The sequence below is a fragment of the Gadus macrocephalus genome, chromosome 6, assembly GCF_031168955.1.
Source record: "Gadus macrocephalus chromosome 6, ASM3116895v1".
In the NCBI taxonomy this organism is placed as follows: domain Eukaryota; kingdom Metazoa; phylum Chordata; class Actinopteri; order Gadiformes; family Gadidae; genus Gadus; species Gadus macrocephalus.
In genome coordinates this window covers 22,121,357-22,140,311 of record NC_082387.1, presented here as the reverse complement: position 1 = coordinate 22,140,311, position 18,955 = coordinate 22,121,357, and the positions used below count along the sequence as shown (strand labels likewise).

The 18,955-nt window shown below is 45.7% G+C and overlaps 2 protein-coding genes across 2 annotated transcripts; both read left to right on the top strand.

The window, feature by feature from the left end:
* orai1a (ORAI calcium release-activated calcium modulator 1a) lies at positions 1-3,539 on the top strand. Its single transcript, XM_060055050.1, has 2 exons — positions 1-311; positions 820-3,539. The coding sequence occupies exons 1-2, from the start codon at positions 198-200 to the stop codon at positions 1,375-1,377; spliced, it is 672 nt and encodes a 223-aa protein (XP_059911033.1). The 5' UTR covers positions 1-197; the 3' UTR covers positions 1,378-3,539.
* Positions 3,540-5,406: 1,867 nt separating this feature from the next.
* LOC132459128 (histone-lysine N-methyltransferase SETD1B-A-like) lies at positions 5,407-18,905 on the top strand. Its single transcript, XM_060053507.1, has 18 exons — positions 5,407-6,113; positions 6,363-6,514; positions 6,710-6,814; positions 6,914-7,184; positions 7,326-7,438; positions 7,633-8,694; positions 8,835-9,488; positions 9,617-9,733; positions 10,047-10,149; positions 10,493-10,716; positions 11,278-11,380; positions 13,441-13,971; positions 14,071-15,094; positions 15,127-15,445; positions 15,554-15,679; positions 15,934-16,053; positions 16,571-16,708; positions 18,553-18,905. The coding sequence occupies exons 2-18, from the start codon at positions 6,377-6,379 to the stop codon at positions 18,724-18,726; spliced, it is 5,322 nt and encodes a 1,773-aa protein (XP_059909490.1). The 5' UTR covers positions 5,407-6,113; positions 6,363-6,376; the 3' UTR covers positions 18,727-18,905.
* The last annotated feature ends 50 nt before the right edge of the window (positions 18,906-18,955 follow it).

Genomic DNA, 18,955 nt, shown 5'->3' with positions numbered 1-18,955 from the left:
AGTGAATTGTGGGTAACTTCTACTTCCTGAATATGTTTTGTCAGTCAGCTGTTGCAGGAAACTTTTGACCCATCTTTAATAAAAAAAGAACTTTTCAAGAATACCCATTATTACATGCAACGTATCCAACGAGGGCATCTGACATTCACAGGGGACTGTATTTCAAACTATAAGTAAAGCCATAAGCATCTGACGGAATGAGTTTGAACGAGCACTCCTTGCAGGCGCTGTCATGGAGAAAACTTTATTTGAGTAGAGCAAAGCTGAAAGCTACGAGTCGTACCTCTGCTCTTTTGTCAGGTTTCGCCATGGTAAGTATCCTATACTATACACGGCCCTTTTAACGTCGTGCGTTAAAAGGTCAGTGTGATATTTATGTCTTGTTTAATGCATTCAATGAACAGCTACATCGACTTGTGACGCCCTTGGTGGCCAGCATGGTTGTACCCACCACGTCCTGCAGTGATAGACCACAAGTGACAACATGAGGATCCATAGGATGTGATATTCAAACTCAACATGCTTTTTGATAATATTATTGTGATAGGATTTAGAGGAATGGCCAAATATTCTCAAAACTAGTGTTTAACAATCAAAACAAATTAAGAATGTACTGGCAAGTACAATATAACACATTTCTTGTGTTGTTAAATAATGATTTGAGTAAAGCTTTAGTCATTTAGGCCAGCGTAACCAGCCAAGCATTGGCACGTGGGAGTCGATGGAATTTTTGTAGATTCTTGAGTTAGTAAAGTATCAGAGATCACTGTCGTTAGACTACGTAACACTACTGTTATAACTGTTTTTCGTACCTACCAGGTTGCCATGGTGGAGGTCCAGCTGGACCCCAACCACGAGTACCCCCCTGGGCTCCTCATCGCCTTCAGCGCCTGCACCACCATCCTGGTGGCGGTGCACCTCTTCGCACTCATGATCAGCACCTGCATCCTGCCCAACCTCGAGGCCGTCAGCAACGTGCACAACCTGAACTCGGTCAACGAATCCCCGCACGAGCGCATGCACCGGCACATTGAGCTGGCCTGGGCCTTCTCCACCGTCATCGGCACGCTGCTGTTCCTGACGGAGGTGGTGCTCCTGTGCTGGGTTAAGTTCCTGCCGCTGCGGCGCCCCGAGGACAAGGACAACGGGCAGATCAGCCCCGGCGAGGCGGCCGCCATAGCCTCCACGTGCATCATGGTGCCCTTCGGCGTGGTGTTCATCATGTTCGCTATTCACTTCTACCGCACGCTGGTCAGCCACAAGACGGACCGGCAGATCAAGGAGCTGGAGCGCGTGATCCAGCTCCAGAACCAGCTGGACCACGGGGGCGAGGCGGCCGATGACCTCCAGGGGTCGGTCCACTTCCCCATGGTCTAGAGGGGGGACCCGCCCATGACTTTGGGATGTAGTCATAACGATAAGAAACGTTTTATTCCCTACTAAATGGGGGATGAGTGGTGGTGTTTTTAGTTTCACTGGTTTAGAATTTTAGCTCAGTCCACCTTGCATGTTCATTGCTCTCCACTTTATATCTCATCGGATCTCTGTTGTCAAGGTTATTGTCGCTGGACTCATAGTCGTCTGCCATAAGGCTTATCTGGGAACTGTTAAAGGACTGCCGTGTGATTGTTGTTTTATGTTTTGGAAATGCCATCAAGGCTTAATTCATAGAAGAGGTCAAGTTAGTGTGCAGGGTCAGGGTTAGGGTAACTGCTCTTCCGGCACTGGCAGAAAGCCCAGGGATACTTTTGATTGGGTGATGCTTTTGTTCATGCATGCTGTTTGGCGTTGTGCATTGTTGCCACAGTTAGACTACTGTAATCACAGAATGCGTTGTGGTACTGTATCTGTTACATAACATGTACTTTGGGTTATTTCTTCTCCCTACTCGCATGGAAACTGCATGGATATTGCAGTTGAAGTGAGGGGCGCATGTGAATTTAGCCTCAGGGGTAGGGACCCAGTATTTATCCTTTATTGGTGGAGATATTATATCCTTTAAAGGCCGGGATTCTCCCATTTTGCCAAAGAGATCTTAACTACAAATTGCCATGTTCCTTTTATTCAAGTCCAGTACTTATAATTAGGTCAATATGTTGTTCTTCAACAACACAGGGCTGCCCAAGGGATATGGATATCCTAAGCTCATTGGCCTTCCAGTCATGCTGTACTGTATAGGAACATTTGTTACTGTAAATGTCCCTTGATGTTGCAAACAACGGCAGCTTGTTTATATTTTAGTGTTTTGTTATCACGCTGCAATGCAACATCACAGTAACCGTGATGTGTTACTAGTAGGCAGCTAGAAGTGAAATTAATGTGGAATTACTGCTTATTAAGGGCTGCAATGAATAATTGTTTTCATAGTCGATTAGTTACAAAGATAATTTATTATTACATTTATTAATCTAGGCACATATAAAATGTGATGAATGATAGCCGAAGCCCACCACAAGTTACCGGAGTGTAAATTTGCCCTCATACTAGAAAAACGGAAGTGTTCATTTTAAATTGAACCAAATATTAAATTTTCTGTAGCATTAAGCAGAACGGATTTGATATTTGAAGTTAATTACATTCGATTTATCTTCAGTCGATCGACTAATCGATTAATTGCCTAATCGTTGCAGCCCTGTTCTGTGTGTGTGTGTGTGTGTGTGTGTGTGTGTGTGTGTGTGTGTGTGTGTGTGTGTGTGTGTGTGTGTGTGTGTGTGTGTGTGTGTGTGTGTGTGTGTGTGTGTGTGTGTGTGTGTGTGTGTGTGTGTGGTTTACCCTGTTGGATGTAAATCAGAATATCTCCATCCAAGTGTAATACATCCATCTAGCTGAACTTGATCCACTTTCTACACTGAAAACTTTCAGTGAAATCAGTGAAAATACACCTCGGCAAAGAAAGTATATATTTTTATACTCTTAAGCAGAAGGCACTTATTTTATTATATTTGTGTCATTGATCATAATAAACAAGTGTTTACAAAATAACTTGTTTTTTAGGGCTGCTGACATTTAAATTGATTAAGACAAATGCCAAAGAACAATTTAATACTGTAAGGATAGTACAAAACATCATTGATTGCTTATAAAGAAAATATTAAATAATTTTTTAAGTTTTGGTCTCTGCAGTTATATTTGTATTATCTGAAACATCCTAAAAGACAAGTTTTTTTTCCTACTGCCTTACTGTGTTATTTATTGGTTTTAGTGAAAACTTATTTTATTAGGCGATACACCTTTCAAGTATTTGAAAATATTCGCTATATGTAGGCTTATTTTAAATGCATGGTGTGATATGGTGAATATTTTATAGTAAATCGAATTACTTCTATGGTCCATATATGGAGTATGATCTTTATTTTGCAAATGAGACAATTGTGATTAAATAGATTCTATAATTTCATTTGGAATGTCATGTGGAAAACTAAAATTCATGGACTACAGTTTATTGTTTTACGTTTCTCAAACTTGACATACTGCCTCTTGGACAGCTATTAATACATAAAGCTGTTTTTTCAAACCCCATAATTAAAAACTTGAACTAAGAGGAACTTTTGTCAGATTGGTTGATGAAATAAAATAAAACGGATGAGTTTTGACTTTCAAACAAAACTTAATAGTATTTATGAATACAATGTTGATCTCATGACTTTGGCATTGTCTGTCATTGCTTTCTTTGCTATCAAGGATCGACCACAAATAAATGCTTCCAGGAAGTTTGAAGGCACAAAATGATATGTTACAACAGGAAATTGTCTCACATGACCAAACGTCAAAAATAGATGACATTTGTTATATCCTCAGTGGGAATAACTCAGAGCGATAAATGTGCATTTTATTTCCGCCAAATGGCCACTTTGTTTCCCTTGAAAGAAATCCATACAAAAACTCCTCAAGATAATCATGACACAATACTCCGTTAATGGTCTTTCAAGCATGAATACGATCAATAAAGTTAAAGGCAGAAGAAAAGCATTCTAAAAAACTTACAAAAAATATCAATATGGGGGTCTAGGACATTCAATAATTGACGCAAACATTGGGGCACAGCATGACTTTTGGGGGAGACAGAGACATCTGGTCTCTCTAATAAGAATCAGGGCATTAAGGTTTACTAAAATATCAGATAATATACTATAAATCTAGCCCTACAAATGATGTAATTAGTAGGTGACCTAGAGGTCAAGAACACTTTATTGTGGGATAGAAAACCTGGTAAACAACCTATTCTTTGTTTTAGGTTGGAGATCACATTATGTACGACTTTGTGTATGTTTCTATTAGGCTAGGCTCTATCAATAGAATTCGAACCTGAACATGTTGGTGACATGGGAACTCTGCTCTTCCTATGAAGACAGATTTAATTAATTTAATTACAGTCCTATTTCCAACTTGACCGTCTTATCAAAGGTCCTTGAAGGAATGATAAATTACAAACGAAAGGAGTTCCTGAGTGCTAATATCCTTTCATGTACCAGTTTGGCTTTAGGAAATACCACAGTACCATCACAGCAAGAAGATCCCAAAATGTCTGTGACAGTCTTTACATCAACCTTTTAAATGCCTTCGCGGCTGTTGGCTGGTTTTATAATAACCTCTTTAAAAGGCCACTGTTCAATTTGACGGAGCTTCGTCAAGTATATGACCCAGGGGTCCCACAAGGCTCGGTTTTGGCTCCACTATGTTTGCAACCTATGTAAAAAGGTTTCTGATGCAGTTTCATTTGTATGATGATACTGTTATTTCCAGTAAGATGATCTAACTCAATGTAGGGCTTTTAAAAATGTAGACAAAGGTTTGAAGACAGGAACTTGTAACTGCTTCCTTATTTAGATCTGTTTCCTCCTGTCTGTCTTTTTAAGTCAATGACTTTGTTCGTTTGTAAAAGTTTCCTTATATGTTATTTGAAATGTTTTATGCTGCAAGCTTTGCCATAGCTTCGTCAAAAAGTACATTTGTGGTAAAGAACCTCGTAAATGGGTCATCACCTTTATTTTCAAACAGTATGGTGTGATACCGATGTTCAAGTTCAGTTTCTAGTTCAAACAAGGTTGTAAAGTTGCCCGTGCCTATACCCCCGCACATCATATATTGGCATGTGCAGTCATATAATAAATCAATGTTTCTTGTTTGATGTCTAGAAAAGCAGAGCCTAATTTCAGGGGGTGGTAAACGCTGTCTACTTCCCCTAACCATGGATAGGATTTGTGCAGTGACAGAAGTGCAGAAGATGCTTTTGCTGACTGTTGGTCAACACAGATGTCAACACCTAGCGACGGTATAAACAACATAGAAAGGTGGAAAAATACAGAATGTGAAACCTTTTTATTAGATTTTTATGGATCTATTTAAATTCATATTTATTTCTATAGCGATATGGTGCAAGAAAATGACCCCAGTTATAATTCCATGTCCCCTGTTAAATGATTAATTTCACTCTCATTTACCCATAGGAAGCCTCTCTGAAACCAATTGCTTACAGCTTTATCAGGGAGTTATGCTGAGCTTTGACATAAGTCTGTTTCATTCCTCTGAGAATGTTATTGCTGAAGAAAATATATAAAAAAACTATAGAAAAAGTGCGACGTCTAGAGGATTTTGTAGAAACACGTTCTTTGTAGGAAAAGAATACTGCATTGCTAAAGGTATTTATTTAATATAATCAACGATTATACTATTATAGAAAGAGAAATGTTCTGGACTTATTGCCCGTAAGCTGAATTTTACCATTCGTTTGTGCTCTTTATTCAATTAATTTGAGTGCTTTTGTATACGTAATATATTCTCATATTTTATTTTAGGTTTATTTTAGTATTTTAAAGCTTTTGTTCTATTTCGTCTGTGCTTATTTTAAGATAGGCTACTTCAAAAATCCTCGAAAAGCTTTCTACATGGTCCACCACAAACAGATGTGCCACGAAATGACTCTTTATTATTGTTTGTTGTTTATGGCAACATCATATGATCTATATGTCCCTTGTTGTGTCTCCATGTACAAGTTCACGCGTCACTCGCGGAAAGATCAATGCGCGCACCTGAACCACCGTAGCACGTCCCTAACATCGCGAATCACGACCGAGGAACATGCAGGTCCCTCCAAGGATGAAACCTTAGTCGAGGTAAGAATCTTTTAACCTTACTTTCTTTGTTTTGATTCAAGTTATGGGTGGTATTATTTGTGTAACTTCGTCGAAATAACCAACATCAAATCTATTTTTAGTATGGAGGATACAGGTGATGCTCTCCATCACCTGTTGGGGTGTGTTATAATGGAGGACGTCTTTTACTCAGCACCGCCAGCTCTAACGGATGGACTTGTTGTGCATTGTTGTTGTTAATACCATGTGTGTGTCTGGTTATATTTTCAGGTTTGACGAATTCAATGGAAAGCGAACAACACAGCATTGACAGAAAGAGAGCGCCTCAGCAGTGGAAAAGTTGCAAGCTCATTATAGACCCTTTGTTGACGAATGGATTGTATAAAGTATATCGCTACGATGGACACTCTTTCAACATCCCCGTAAGAGTTTAATTTATCTTCAATCCGTATTTAAATGAAATAACAAATTAAAATAAACATTGTAGCCTACGTAGCGCGCTATTCCCACAGGCAGGCGCCGTTTCAACGCAATAATAAGCAGGCTGGTTTCCCTCTGCATAAGCAGGCTGGTTTCCCTCGGAATAAGCAGGCTGGTTGACTGGTTTCCCTCTGCAGGTGGACGACCTAGGAGTGTTCCCCGTGGAAACTGTTCGTGATCCTCGCATCTGTCGCCTGTGGAGCAAGTGCACAAGCGCTGAGTTAGCGATTCCTAACTATAAGGTAGTAAAGTAATTATATTCATTAATGCACGATTAAGAACAAGTTTAAGATTGTTATACATGAGAAACACATTTGTTTGTGTTTCTCATTTTTGCTTAGATCGACGAGTACTATGTGGGTCCAGTTCCTCTTAAAGAAGTGACGTTTGCCCGGTTAAATGACAACGTGAAGGAAGCGTTCTTGACCGAAATGTGCAAAAAGTATGGTGAAGTGGACGAAGTGGAAATATTCTACAACCCTAAGACCATAAAGCATTTAGGAATCGGAAAAGTGATTTTTGACACTGTCAAGGCTGCGAGAGACACTGTGCGACACCTCCATGACACGTCTGTGATGGGGAACATCATCCACGTAGAGGTCGATCCAAAAGGTAGGTCTCACACATCAATAAACCTGATAGGCCTACTTTTCTTAAGTTGATTTATTGTGATGTTCGACATTATATCTTCTTGTTGCTGACCAAAATACCATGAGTTAATTTTAACCAGTTAATCCTCCATACCTCCCGCAGGTGAAAACCGGAAGCGTTACTTCAAACTTCTAGTAGATGGAATTTATACCCCTTGGACATTACCAGTGGGAAGCAATGAGCAAAGCCTTCAAAGTCTTATTGACACTTTACCGGTAATTTGCTGTTTTCTTAAAATTGTACATGAAAAACAACAATACTGTGTATTTAAACAATCAACCATCCCCTGAATAAATACATATTTCTATTACAATGTATTAGTATGTTTTTATGCTATGGTTGCTAAAGTCATTGCCAAATTCAACATAAATGAATCTATTGATCGTCTTACGTTATCTAACACACTTAGTCTCAACAGGGCTGTAAACCTCCAGGAAGAGAGAGTTTCATCTGCAGTCCCACCAGCATCAGTACCCCTCTGTCTCTGGACACAGCCTACTCCAGCATCTGCCAAGACACGCCTCAAAGCTTCGGCCTGACCCCTCGTTCTCAGGGAACCCCTTGCACCCCTTACCTCTCCGGGACACCCCTCTCACAGGACTCCTGCTACTCCAGCCTGCAGGCCACCCCCGTCCAGCAGGGGGAACCCCCCGCGCACACCATCCATACCGTGTCCCGACGGGACGTCTATCGCAAACCAGGGAGGCACAACGGAAGACACCGCAAAGCCTCGTACCTCAGCTGCCTCTTCAAGCACGTCCGCCCGCAGCCGCCGCTGCCGCTCTTCGGCCAGACACTGGGGGCAGACAGCGGTTCGCAAGCGGCTTTGTGTGTCGAGAACTCGCCGCCCTCCGGTGGAGGGCCCACAGATCCCTCCTCCGGCTTCTTCCCCTCCAGATCCCAAGGGGTCGTCACCGCCGCCCTCAGTCTCGGCCACGGCTCGCCCTCCCAACCCCTCGGCACAAACGGCTTCTCCGACCGGGACGACGGAGCGCTCTCCCCCCCGGCGTTCCGTCCGGGCGTCACGGAGCTACCGCCCTCTCCGGTCGCCGCCTCTCCGGGGGGCCTCCGCGATGAGTCGGAGAGCCTGGACTCCCGCATCGAGATGCTGCTGAACAAGAGCCGTGGCGCCGCCGACGCCTCCTTCCCCTCCTCCGCGTTACCCGCTGGAGACGGTACAGAGGGCGTGGGGGAACCGCCGACAGCCTTTTTTGCACACCGCTCTTCTCAGTACCGCCCGGCCTCAGACCCGGTGTCGGTGGACTCGGCGCGGACCGGCACTGGCTCCCTGACGCCAAGCCGCCGTTCCGGGGCCGTGAGCCCATCTCCTGTCCCTGAGGACGACGAGGAGGACGAGACGGTCCAGGCAGTGGCCTCTCTCCTGAGAGTCACTCCGTCTCCCCTGCTGTCCCCTCTCAGAAATACAGGGAGGAGGGTGAATCCTCAATACTCAAAAAGACTCAGATCAGAGGTAAGAGTCTCTGTAGAGGATGTTGTGCTGAAACAGCAGTATTTGTGTTATAGTAGTGATTACAGCATCTAATGTTGGTGGACGTCTTGAGGTCTAAAACTGCCACCGGTTTGTTCTGTTCTTCCTCTTCCCACTCACAGGATCGCTATGTCAAGCAGGACAAGAGGAGCCCTGCGAGCAGAAGGTCTGCAGTGTTCACATCCAAAGGAACCTTCCAGTCTCCTCCCCCCTCCTTCCCTGGCCCCGCCCGGATACGGACCCCCCACTTCAGGTTCCCCCTTCCCTCCATCCCCCCCTCTGTTCCCCTGTTCCCTCTGCGCCTGCCCAACGGCACCATCCCCTTTCCTCCGCCCTGCTGGCCCCCGCCTCCCTCTCTGGGCCCGGGCTGTGGCATCGCCAGACCCCCTCCGTCCATCCCTCCACCTCCACCACCACCCACTTTGCTCGGGCCGCGTCCAACACTTATGGCACCGCCCGCTGCTGCTGTGCATCCTGGGCACTCCTACCCTTTACACGTGCAACCCCCCCAGCACCTGGGCATGCCCAGCCTGCCAGGGCAGGCCAGCGCCCCCTGGGCCGGTCTGCCCCTGCCCCGCTTCAACCCCTTCATGCCTCCGCCAGGGTATGAGCCCCGAAGGGAGGACCCTCACAGAGGGACCGTGGAGAAGGTTATACAGGTGTTCATGGAAGAGCTGTCGTCCATCATTAAGAAGGACATCACACGCAGAATGGTGGAAGTGGTGGCCTTCAAGGCCTTTGACAAATGGTGGGACGACCAGGAGCAGAAGTCTAAAGTAGGTTGTGTCTGCATGGGATTTTAAAAGGCAGATGTTGCACGTTCCTTACGAATCTATTAAACAGCCATGCTGAGTAATATGAAAGAAAGTGGTAATGCTATGGTTTGATTTTGTTTTTCTCCAAGATGTTCGAGGTCCCTTTACAGACAGGCTCAGGAAGACCTGAACAGAGGGCTAAACCAAAGAAGCCACTATGCCCGATCATCGGCCAGCATAAACCAGTTCAACTGCCCTCCTTCAAGGTAGCATCCATGAGGCTGTAATGCAGACTGTAATGTCCACCCTACCGTGTGTTTCCCCTTGTTTCCCCATGGTGCTCCTCTTCTCATCCCCCCCTCCTACCTGTGTCTCCCCACCTTATGTCTTGTTTTGATCATGCTGTTGGCTGTGCTAGCTCTTGCTGTTTTTAACTCTAGATAGTTTTATGAATTGTAAGGCGCCCTTGGGTGCCTTTAATTAAAATTTATTATTACTATTGTTATCCAAAACCACTCAGAGTGGCACGGAAGCTGTCACAACGTCATACCTTCTCTCTCTCTCTCTTGCTTGACGCAGGTGAAAAGGAAAGAATCACTTGACCCCGGCACCTCAGAGGCCTCACAAAACACACGTCACACGTCACCTCCACATCAGCACAACGTTCCACCTGAAAACACAGGTAAGTCGTTGGAAGTACTGCAGACTTCAACATGAATGTTGCATGAGTGATTGTTGAATGAGTGATTGTTGAATGAGTGAATGTTGAACAAGTGAATGTTGAATAAGTGAATGTTGAATAAGTGAATGTTGAATGAGTGAATGTTGAATGAGTGAATGCTGAATGAGTGAATGTTTAATGAGTGAATGTTGAATGATTCAATGTTGAATGACTGAATGTTGATTGACTGAATGTTGATTGAATGAATGTTGAATGACAGAATTTTGAATGAGTGAATGTTGAATGAGTGAATGTTGAATGACTGAACGTTAAACCCTCTGCCTCTATATCACACACGTATTAGAACCAGAGAAGGTACGCGATGGCGACGAGCTCAGGTCGGAGACGGCTGACGCGTGGAGCGGCGGCGGTGCAGCGCTCAGACGGAGGCACGCCCGGCCGTTGCTGCTGGACGACTCCGACGACGAGGCGGAGGAAGGTGGCGCTGCGAAGACGAAGGAGAATGAGATTCACCACCAGGAGGAAGAAGAGCGTTCCGGAGCGGTCAGGGCAGCTCCTCTCACCCAGGTTAGAAAGGGCCATCGTACAACCAATCGTAAAGGGTGTGTGCATCGTGACGTCACATCGCAAGGACCGCCTCTGTTTTGGAAGCATAGGAGCATTAGGAATGTTTATGATAGTATTGATGTTTTGACCATTGTTTCAAAAGTAATTGTGAAATCGTTTGTCATTTGGGGGTGTCATTGTTATGTTTGAAAGGGAAACTGCCTTTGTTTGACTCTCATGCGAGTCAAGCAAAGATTGTTTTGGCCTAAGTAACTACAACTCTCTCTCTCTTACTCTACATGGGTATTTCCAATAAAAATCCCACGATGCATTCTGATGTACAGGCCCTATACTATAGGTGGCCAAATGGGACAATGATCTGTGTTGATCAAAATGTAACGCATTTCCACTTTAACTAAACTTAATAACTAAACAAAATAATTCAAATGACTAATCAGGTAAAAGTAAGGGTAAATATGGAGAATAGATCTCATACGATTCACAAATCAACCCCTAATGTCATTGTGAATGTATAAACTGTTTAAAAGTAAAAAATGCGTGTGTATGTTTTATCCGTGTCAGTGTAACACAGAGGACCATGATGAGATGGAGAACCAGAATGTACAAAGTCAGACGGAGCATGAAGAGGTCATCATCTCCAGTGCTGAGTGTTTCTCAGACAGCGGTATGATACTAACATTGTATATATACTGGTATGATCAAATGGCCCTGTTTGCGCTAGCCTTTTTAATCTCTTCAAACGAGTATCGAAAATTAAAAAACGCTTGTGGAATCCTGATGCAACGAGAGAGGTTCTCTCCATCAAAACAGGAGGGACGGGGGTACGAAAGATTTCAGACTGGGGTTGTCATTACCATCTCTAAAGGTACTCCACTGCCACGTGCCGGCCGTACAGAACTTCACCGTGGGGTCAAATGACCTGTCTCCTAAATATATTATCTTTGATTACGAAGAACCAATTTTTTTTATATATAAAGAGTGCAAGGCCACAAAGGGAAAATTATGCTGGTTGAAAATATATAAAGATAACTATAAATACAACAAAAACAAGTACAGTATAGGACACTTCAGATTACTGCATCAAAAAGCGTTATGGACACTATGACCATGATCTAATTATTAACAATCATAAAATTAATAACGTTATAAAATTAACTATGTAAAAAAAAATTGTTATAGAGCATGAAAATAACGAATATAAATTACATGAACTCTAAATCTTCCACTTCATGGTGATGAAGCTCAATCCCAGGATTATCAGCCTTCACATTACATTAGTGCACTGAAGTAGACTGAAAACCAACCACTCAATACCAATCCTCTCCGGATGCTTGAGGTGTTTGCCTTGGTATAGTATCAGTATTGGTATTTCAATATTCACGCAGGTATCGTATCTAAGTCATAATCCTGATATTATTACAACACTAATTGGCATCCATTCTATTCCAAACTCGCATGCAGCATCTCCCATAGCTGTGACTTGAACTGCACTTCTTCGTCTCAAAGTCTTGTAAACAAAGACTCAAAACTTCTGGATTTGTTTGTTTTTGTGCACTACTGGAGATAACTACCAAGCCAGGGTATTTCTTACTCACTTCCCTGTGAATGGAAAGAACTTAGATACAGTGAGCTGCTAAACACATCTGGAATATAATGGATGTCAATGGCTTTCTGATTTACATTGCAACATAGACGATGTCAACAATTAATGGTCTTAGAAAAACCAAGCAAATCCTTTATCAAAATGTTGACATGAATCGTGAAAATGCAGCTTACCAAGCCTCTGTCGTGACTCGTATGCCATATTATCAGCCCACCTCAGTTCTTATACAGACAGGTCATGCTTCAGATATAGAACAGTGGTCTTGCTGATCAACCAAAAACATACTTTCCCCCAGTACTGTATGGTTAAGGTGGCTGCCTTAACAAAAATAGGGCCCCGCCTTGTCTACCAATGTATAAAAAAAATAATATATATTAGAGCTGTCAAGCGATTAAAATATTTAATCGTGATTAATCGCATTAATGTCATAGTTAACTCACGATTAATCGCAAATTATTTTTCTATGCTAAATATCCCTTGATTCTTTTGTCCCATAATTCTTCTCATTTTAATTCTCTTATCAACATGGTGAAGTGCATCGGCTTGCCTTGTGCAAATGATTTTTTATTGATAACAACATTGGCATATACTGATCAAAACAGGACGATACAAAAAAATAGCCTATAGTGCAATTAAACGACTGCTTTGAACAAATGTCATTTGAACATAGCAGTCAGGCTACTGCTTCTTTGTTTTGAGCCAATTTTTTATTTTTTTTTTTTTTTTTTTTTGTAAATAAAATATTTGCGTTAATCGCGCGATAATTTTTTTAACGCCGTTAAAATTGGTTTGCGTTAACGCCGTTAATAACGCGTTTAACTGACAGCTCTAATATATATATATTTGTAATATATTGCAATTATTATGCATTAACAAAGTGCACAACTCTCGTAGGGAAAGAAAATATACTTCCATCAGGTACAAAAAATAAAGGTAAATAATGTATTGATGATACTGTGCAAAACAATAGTCGTGCAAACTCAACCCCCCCCCCCCCCCCCACCCCACCCCCCCCCCCCCCCACTCCTTGACCACCTTGATTAAGACATTTTCTGGGGGAAACACTGTTTTAGGTAAATACACACTTGGCTCTGCAGTGGTTAATCTCTCTTCTCTTCCAGAGTCTCTTTCAGAGGTGTGCAGCAGCTTCTGGGAGGACAGCGATGGCTCCTCGGTCTCCGGCTCCTCAGTCTCAGGCACCGAGAGCAACAAGGCCCCCTCGGTCTCCGGCTCTGAGAGCATGGAGGGCTCATCGGTCTCCAGCGCCTCGGTCTCAGGCTCTGAGAGCATCGAGGCCTCCTCCGACTGTGACCTCAGCTCTGAGGAGGAAGACTATAGCTGCAAAGAGCCGGACAGCGATGAAGGCTACATTGTTATATCATCGGACGAGGAGCGGATAGACCTGGAGTCCCCTGCCAGCCCCCGGGCTCCCCAGACACCCCAGACCCCGCAGACCCCGCAGACCCCGCAGACCCCGCAGACCCCGCTCACCCCGGGGGCCAGGCTGGAGCTGACCGGACTGCAGGACTGGTACGACGGTCTGGAAGGAGAGAGTCCTGGGAAAGACCAATACACGGACCTGCTGGACCCGTTGCTGGAGAACTACCCAGCAGGCTTGCACCCGGGTCCTCTCCAGTCTCCCTTCATGCAAGGCAAAGAAGGAGACCATCAGAGATGTTCAAACACGTAACCTTTCAAGAACTAAAGGACAATCTTTTGTAAATGTATTTCTTTGTTTTTAATCTCTGCAGGGATGGAGGCCACCTTCGACCTGCCGATGGACAGCCCCGAGTGGAGACCGGACTCACCGGCGACCCTGGAGACCCTGCGGCCGCCGACCCCGACCGGCTCCCTGGGGTACGGCGACCCGGACCTTCTGGTGGGGGGCAAGCCGACGCCCCCTGCAGCGGAGGCGGCCGAGCGGCCACGCACCCCCGGCCGCGGCATCGCCGGGGAGGACTCCGCAGACGAGTTCCTCTCCCTGCCTCTGACGGGACGCCTGGTGGCCAACCCCCTGCTCTCCCCCTCCCCGGAGCTCCACGCTTCGTACCCCACCGACCAGGACCGGCCCAAGACCCCGGGGAGGGAGGAGGGGAGAGGATGGGGTCTCCCGCATGCCTCCGCAAGGGTGCCGGCCACACCAGGGGGAGCGGCGAGTCCCTTGAAGGAGGCCACCGCCGCGATGTTTACCCCCCCGCTGTCCTTGTGCAGCCACCCCTACGTCAGAACTCCCAGGACCCCTGGCCGGGACATTGTCCTCCGCCACGGACCTCCCGCCCGCAGGAGGAGGAGGAGGAGTGGGGCGATGGGAGGAAGGGGTGGTCCGCCCTCTGAAGGGTCTCCTCTTCCCCACCGCTTTCTCCCAGACTCCTCAGCAGAGCCCCAGGCCTCTAAGGGCCCGTGGGTCACCTTGGCAACCGTCTCCAGGCCTCTCCAAGGGCTGGAGAACATGCCTGGGCTCCTGCACAGTGACGGCCAGAGGGGGGCCTGCCGGGAGAGAGGGGAGCAGTGGAGGTGGCAGAGGGAGAGGAGGGCGAGGAGGAAGAGGAGGAGACGGTGGGCGCACCAGCGGAGACGACGGAGGTGGTCTAAACCCCCTCCCTGCCGGTCGCCCCCCTGGTCCCGGTCCCAGTGCGAGGAGACGGAGGTCCTCCACGACGTGTGGAGGGAGGGCCTGGATGAGGAGGACGCTCGGCACCTGCTGCTCTCCCACCAGAGGCTGCTGCGCCGGGACAACGGGCTGGGCTGGCTCAGTGACACCCTGTGGGTGCCTCACCCCCATATCCTTTAAAGATGTCATTTCACAGCGTGGTTGATGCAATGCATAGCTTAGAGCTCTTAGATATTAAATGTCATCCCTGGTTGCAAGAACTCGACAACAATATGAACTTGGGTTATTTTAGGTCATACTGCATCCACCCGCCCACCCCAGTGACGTTACTAGTTGACATCCTTGACTCCTCACCACTGACCAGCAGCACCCCGGGGAGCGGTGAGGACCGTGGCGCCGAGCGCGGCAGCGGCTGCGCCCGCAGCGAGGGCTTCTACACCATCAGCCGGACAGAGAAACTCAAGAATCTGAACGACGCACGACTGGCCCCAGAGCCGCCGGCCACCAGCGCACTGGTAGCTGAGCCGCATATTATCCACACATTCACACGGGGCGCTGGTACATCCTGGGCTCCCTGGGGGGTCGGTTGGGTAAAGGCTGCGTGTTTTGTTTTCACCCCACAGGGCTTCTCCACGTCAGCCCACCCTCAGAGCTCGCTAAGGGCCGGCTCCGACTTCAGGTCGGAACAGCGCCGCCTGCTGTCCTCCTTCAGCTGTGACAGCGACCTGGTCAAGTTCAACCAGCTGAAGGTCAACTCACGGATCAGGCAGCAGCAGAATAATCCAAATTCTGATGGCAGCGTTGCCCTCTGCACTACACGTTCATTTGCATATAGTTAACTGAAGTGTCACTAAAGTGTTAGAAATTGCAAATCTTTCGCTATTTTCTCCACTGATTATTTGCATTTATAACTGCAGTGAAAACGTGACACATAATAGGTTAAGATTCAACAATCTTTCTCTCTCTCTTTCTCTCTCCATGTTTCTCTCTTTTCGAACCTCAGTTCCGCAAGAAGAGGATCCGTTTTGCCAGGAGCCACATCCACGACTGGGGCCTCTTTGCCTTGGAACCCATAGCAGCAGACGAGCTGGTCATTGAGTATGTGGGCCAGACCATCAGACAGGTGAGAGACACCTGTCCCTCGCTTCAACCACTAGTCTAATCTTATGTAGACTAGATTGTAGACAACACCTAAACTTCCTTAATCATCATTTAAGGTAAAACGATTGATACAACAATATATTACTTCTATCTAGATATACAAAGTTAATGTTGAACTTATAACCACACATAACACCAATACATAAGCATATCCAACCTAATACTTAAAACTGCCATCTAAAGCCATCGGTCATTAGCCCAAGTTGTCCAACACATAATCAACATGCTCGCCAACACAAACTATGACATGAAACAGCCAAATACAACCATTCATAACCGTAGTTACCCTTAACTATAACCCATCCATAGACCCCGTTATTCCCCGCCTCTCGATATAACAGAAAGGGTTGTTTCAGAGGAACCCCCCCCCTTAACCTTATCTTAGTCCCCCACCTCTCCTCCATTATACAGACAGGGCCTCAGGCTAGTTCCGGTGGGTCACCAACCCTGAACCTCACCCTGTGTTTGACGAGCCGCAGGTGATCGCGGACATGCGGGAGAAGCAGTACGAGGAGCAGGGCATCGGGAGCAGCTACCTCTTCAGGGTGGACCAGGACACCATCATAGACGCCACCAAGTGTGGGAACCTGGCCCGCTTCATCAACCACAGCTGCAACGTGAGTGGGCCGTATTTATGGATGTTTGTATTTATTAGTCACATACACGTATACACGTATACTTACCTTTAAGCATGCCTGCCAAATCCTCTTGTTATTTGTTTGATTATTCTATTTAAATTACATATGTATTCTCATATTTTTAAGAATAGAATACATGTGTTATTATACCCTATATCTACACCTATTGTATTTGTTATTTATGTTCACATGCCTCTATCATTTGCCATGGTAGTATTTCAGCTGGGCTGTGTTTTCAATTCCATTACGGTTTGCTTAAAAAAAGAAAGCCTTTCATGCTATAAATTCAAACATTTATTACACATATTGCTGTTGGTTTATTCATGAGCGTTGATAGGCTGCACTGCAGTGTGAGGTGAAAAGGCTGGCAACAAGCTGGCAGATTCTCCGATTAAACAACGGGTTGTAGTTACCATTGACACCACACATTTGTACACATTTATATACACATTTTGCAATGGCGGGTTTGGATGGGGGACACGGATGTCTTTTTCCTCCGCTTATAAAGGGCGTTTCGGGTAAAGTTACAACAATATGCAGATTTGGGTGAGAGAATACTTTAACCAGGCATCACTCACCTACAGTATATCGCGATACCTAATAAAACAGAATAAAACAAAAAAGTGATAATAACCAAGATTTAATAAATACAATCAAGGACGTAGATTTGCATTGGGACCTAAGGACGTGTCCCCACCAATGTCAAATGACGACTTAAATGTCCCCACCAATATTCAGGTTGAAACGAAAAAAAAGTGCCTCATGCGGGAGAAAAGGTTCCATTCCCACTTCAGTACCGCCTCCCAGCATACGTCTTCCTTTTTACACACTGCCAGCCGGTTCGGTCACTCGTTCGGCGTCTCGCGAGGAAGGTTCCTCTGCGTCTTTCTCGTATATCGCACCATCTCTCCCAGTCTTATCTGGTTATCACTGGTTATCACTTGCTTGCTACATCCTATATAATCCAGATGACCCAATAGACAAACACACGCACACACTCACAACCAGGTCACTATTCAGCGCATGAATTTGAGGAAAATAGGGAAATGGCTATTATAAAAAACAACAATAGCAGACTATACAATAGCATTACGTAGACTACAATAGAATGAACACGTGCCCTTCTCCAGCTAGAACTACCCACGTTGATATCACTGCGTTGCCTCTGTCTAGACAACGCAGCAACAACCCCCTTCCCCCCCCCCCCCCCCCCCATGTGTGTAGGGTCCGGGAGGGTGAAATGGGGTGCTAGCTCAAGCCGGCAATTTACCTCAGGCAGTGTAAACGCGCGGACCATGCCGGGGAAAAAGGCGCACATAAGACGGGCATATTTGGCAGTGTAAAAACGTCTTTTGAGACAGATCTGTTTTTATAATTTAATAGGTGGACGGAATCTTTGTCTTTGCTTACCAAGCATATGTGTACAATTGGAATGGTGCTTTACTAAATGTTTTACTGCATATGCATCAACAGAAAATGCATCAAACAAAGTTAAAGTCAGGCATGCGTTCTACGTTATTTCATTTAGTGTGTGTGTGTGTGTGGGGGGGGGCGGGGGTTCTTGGTAGTGTCCCCAACAAAGCTCAGACCAAACCTACGCCCTTGAATACAATATAATACTTCTGAAGATATCCTACTGGAGCAGTCACTCAGTAGAAAGAACTCCTAACAACGGTCTGCATCAAGTATTTTCATTTATAGCATGGTATAAAAGACGATGCTCTATAATGCAATACGTTATATTCATGACAACAATGGTCTATATAAAGAGTTACACGGAATGGTCATTGTACGATACACCAAACTGTCCTTCTGCCCCTCAGCCCAACTGCTACGCCAAGATCATCACGGTGGAGTCCCAGAAGAAGATCGTCATCTACTCCAGGCAGCCCATCGCCGTCAGCGAGGAGATCACCTATGACTACAAATTCCCCATCGAAGACGAGAAGATCCCCTGCCTGTGTGGGGCTGACGGCTGCCATGGCACCCTGAACTAGCCTGTTCTGCACCCTGAACTAGCCTGTCCTGCACCCTGATCTAGCCTGTCCTGCACCCTGAGCTAGCATGTCCTGGGACCCTGAACTAGCCTGTCCTGGCACCCTGAACTAGCCTGTCCTGGGACCCTGAACTAGCCTGTCCTGCACCCTGAACTAGCCTGTCCTGCACCCTGAACTAGCCTGTCCTGGGACCCTGAACTAGCTTGCCCTGGGACCCTGAAATAGCCCG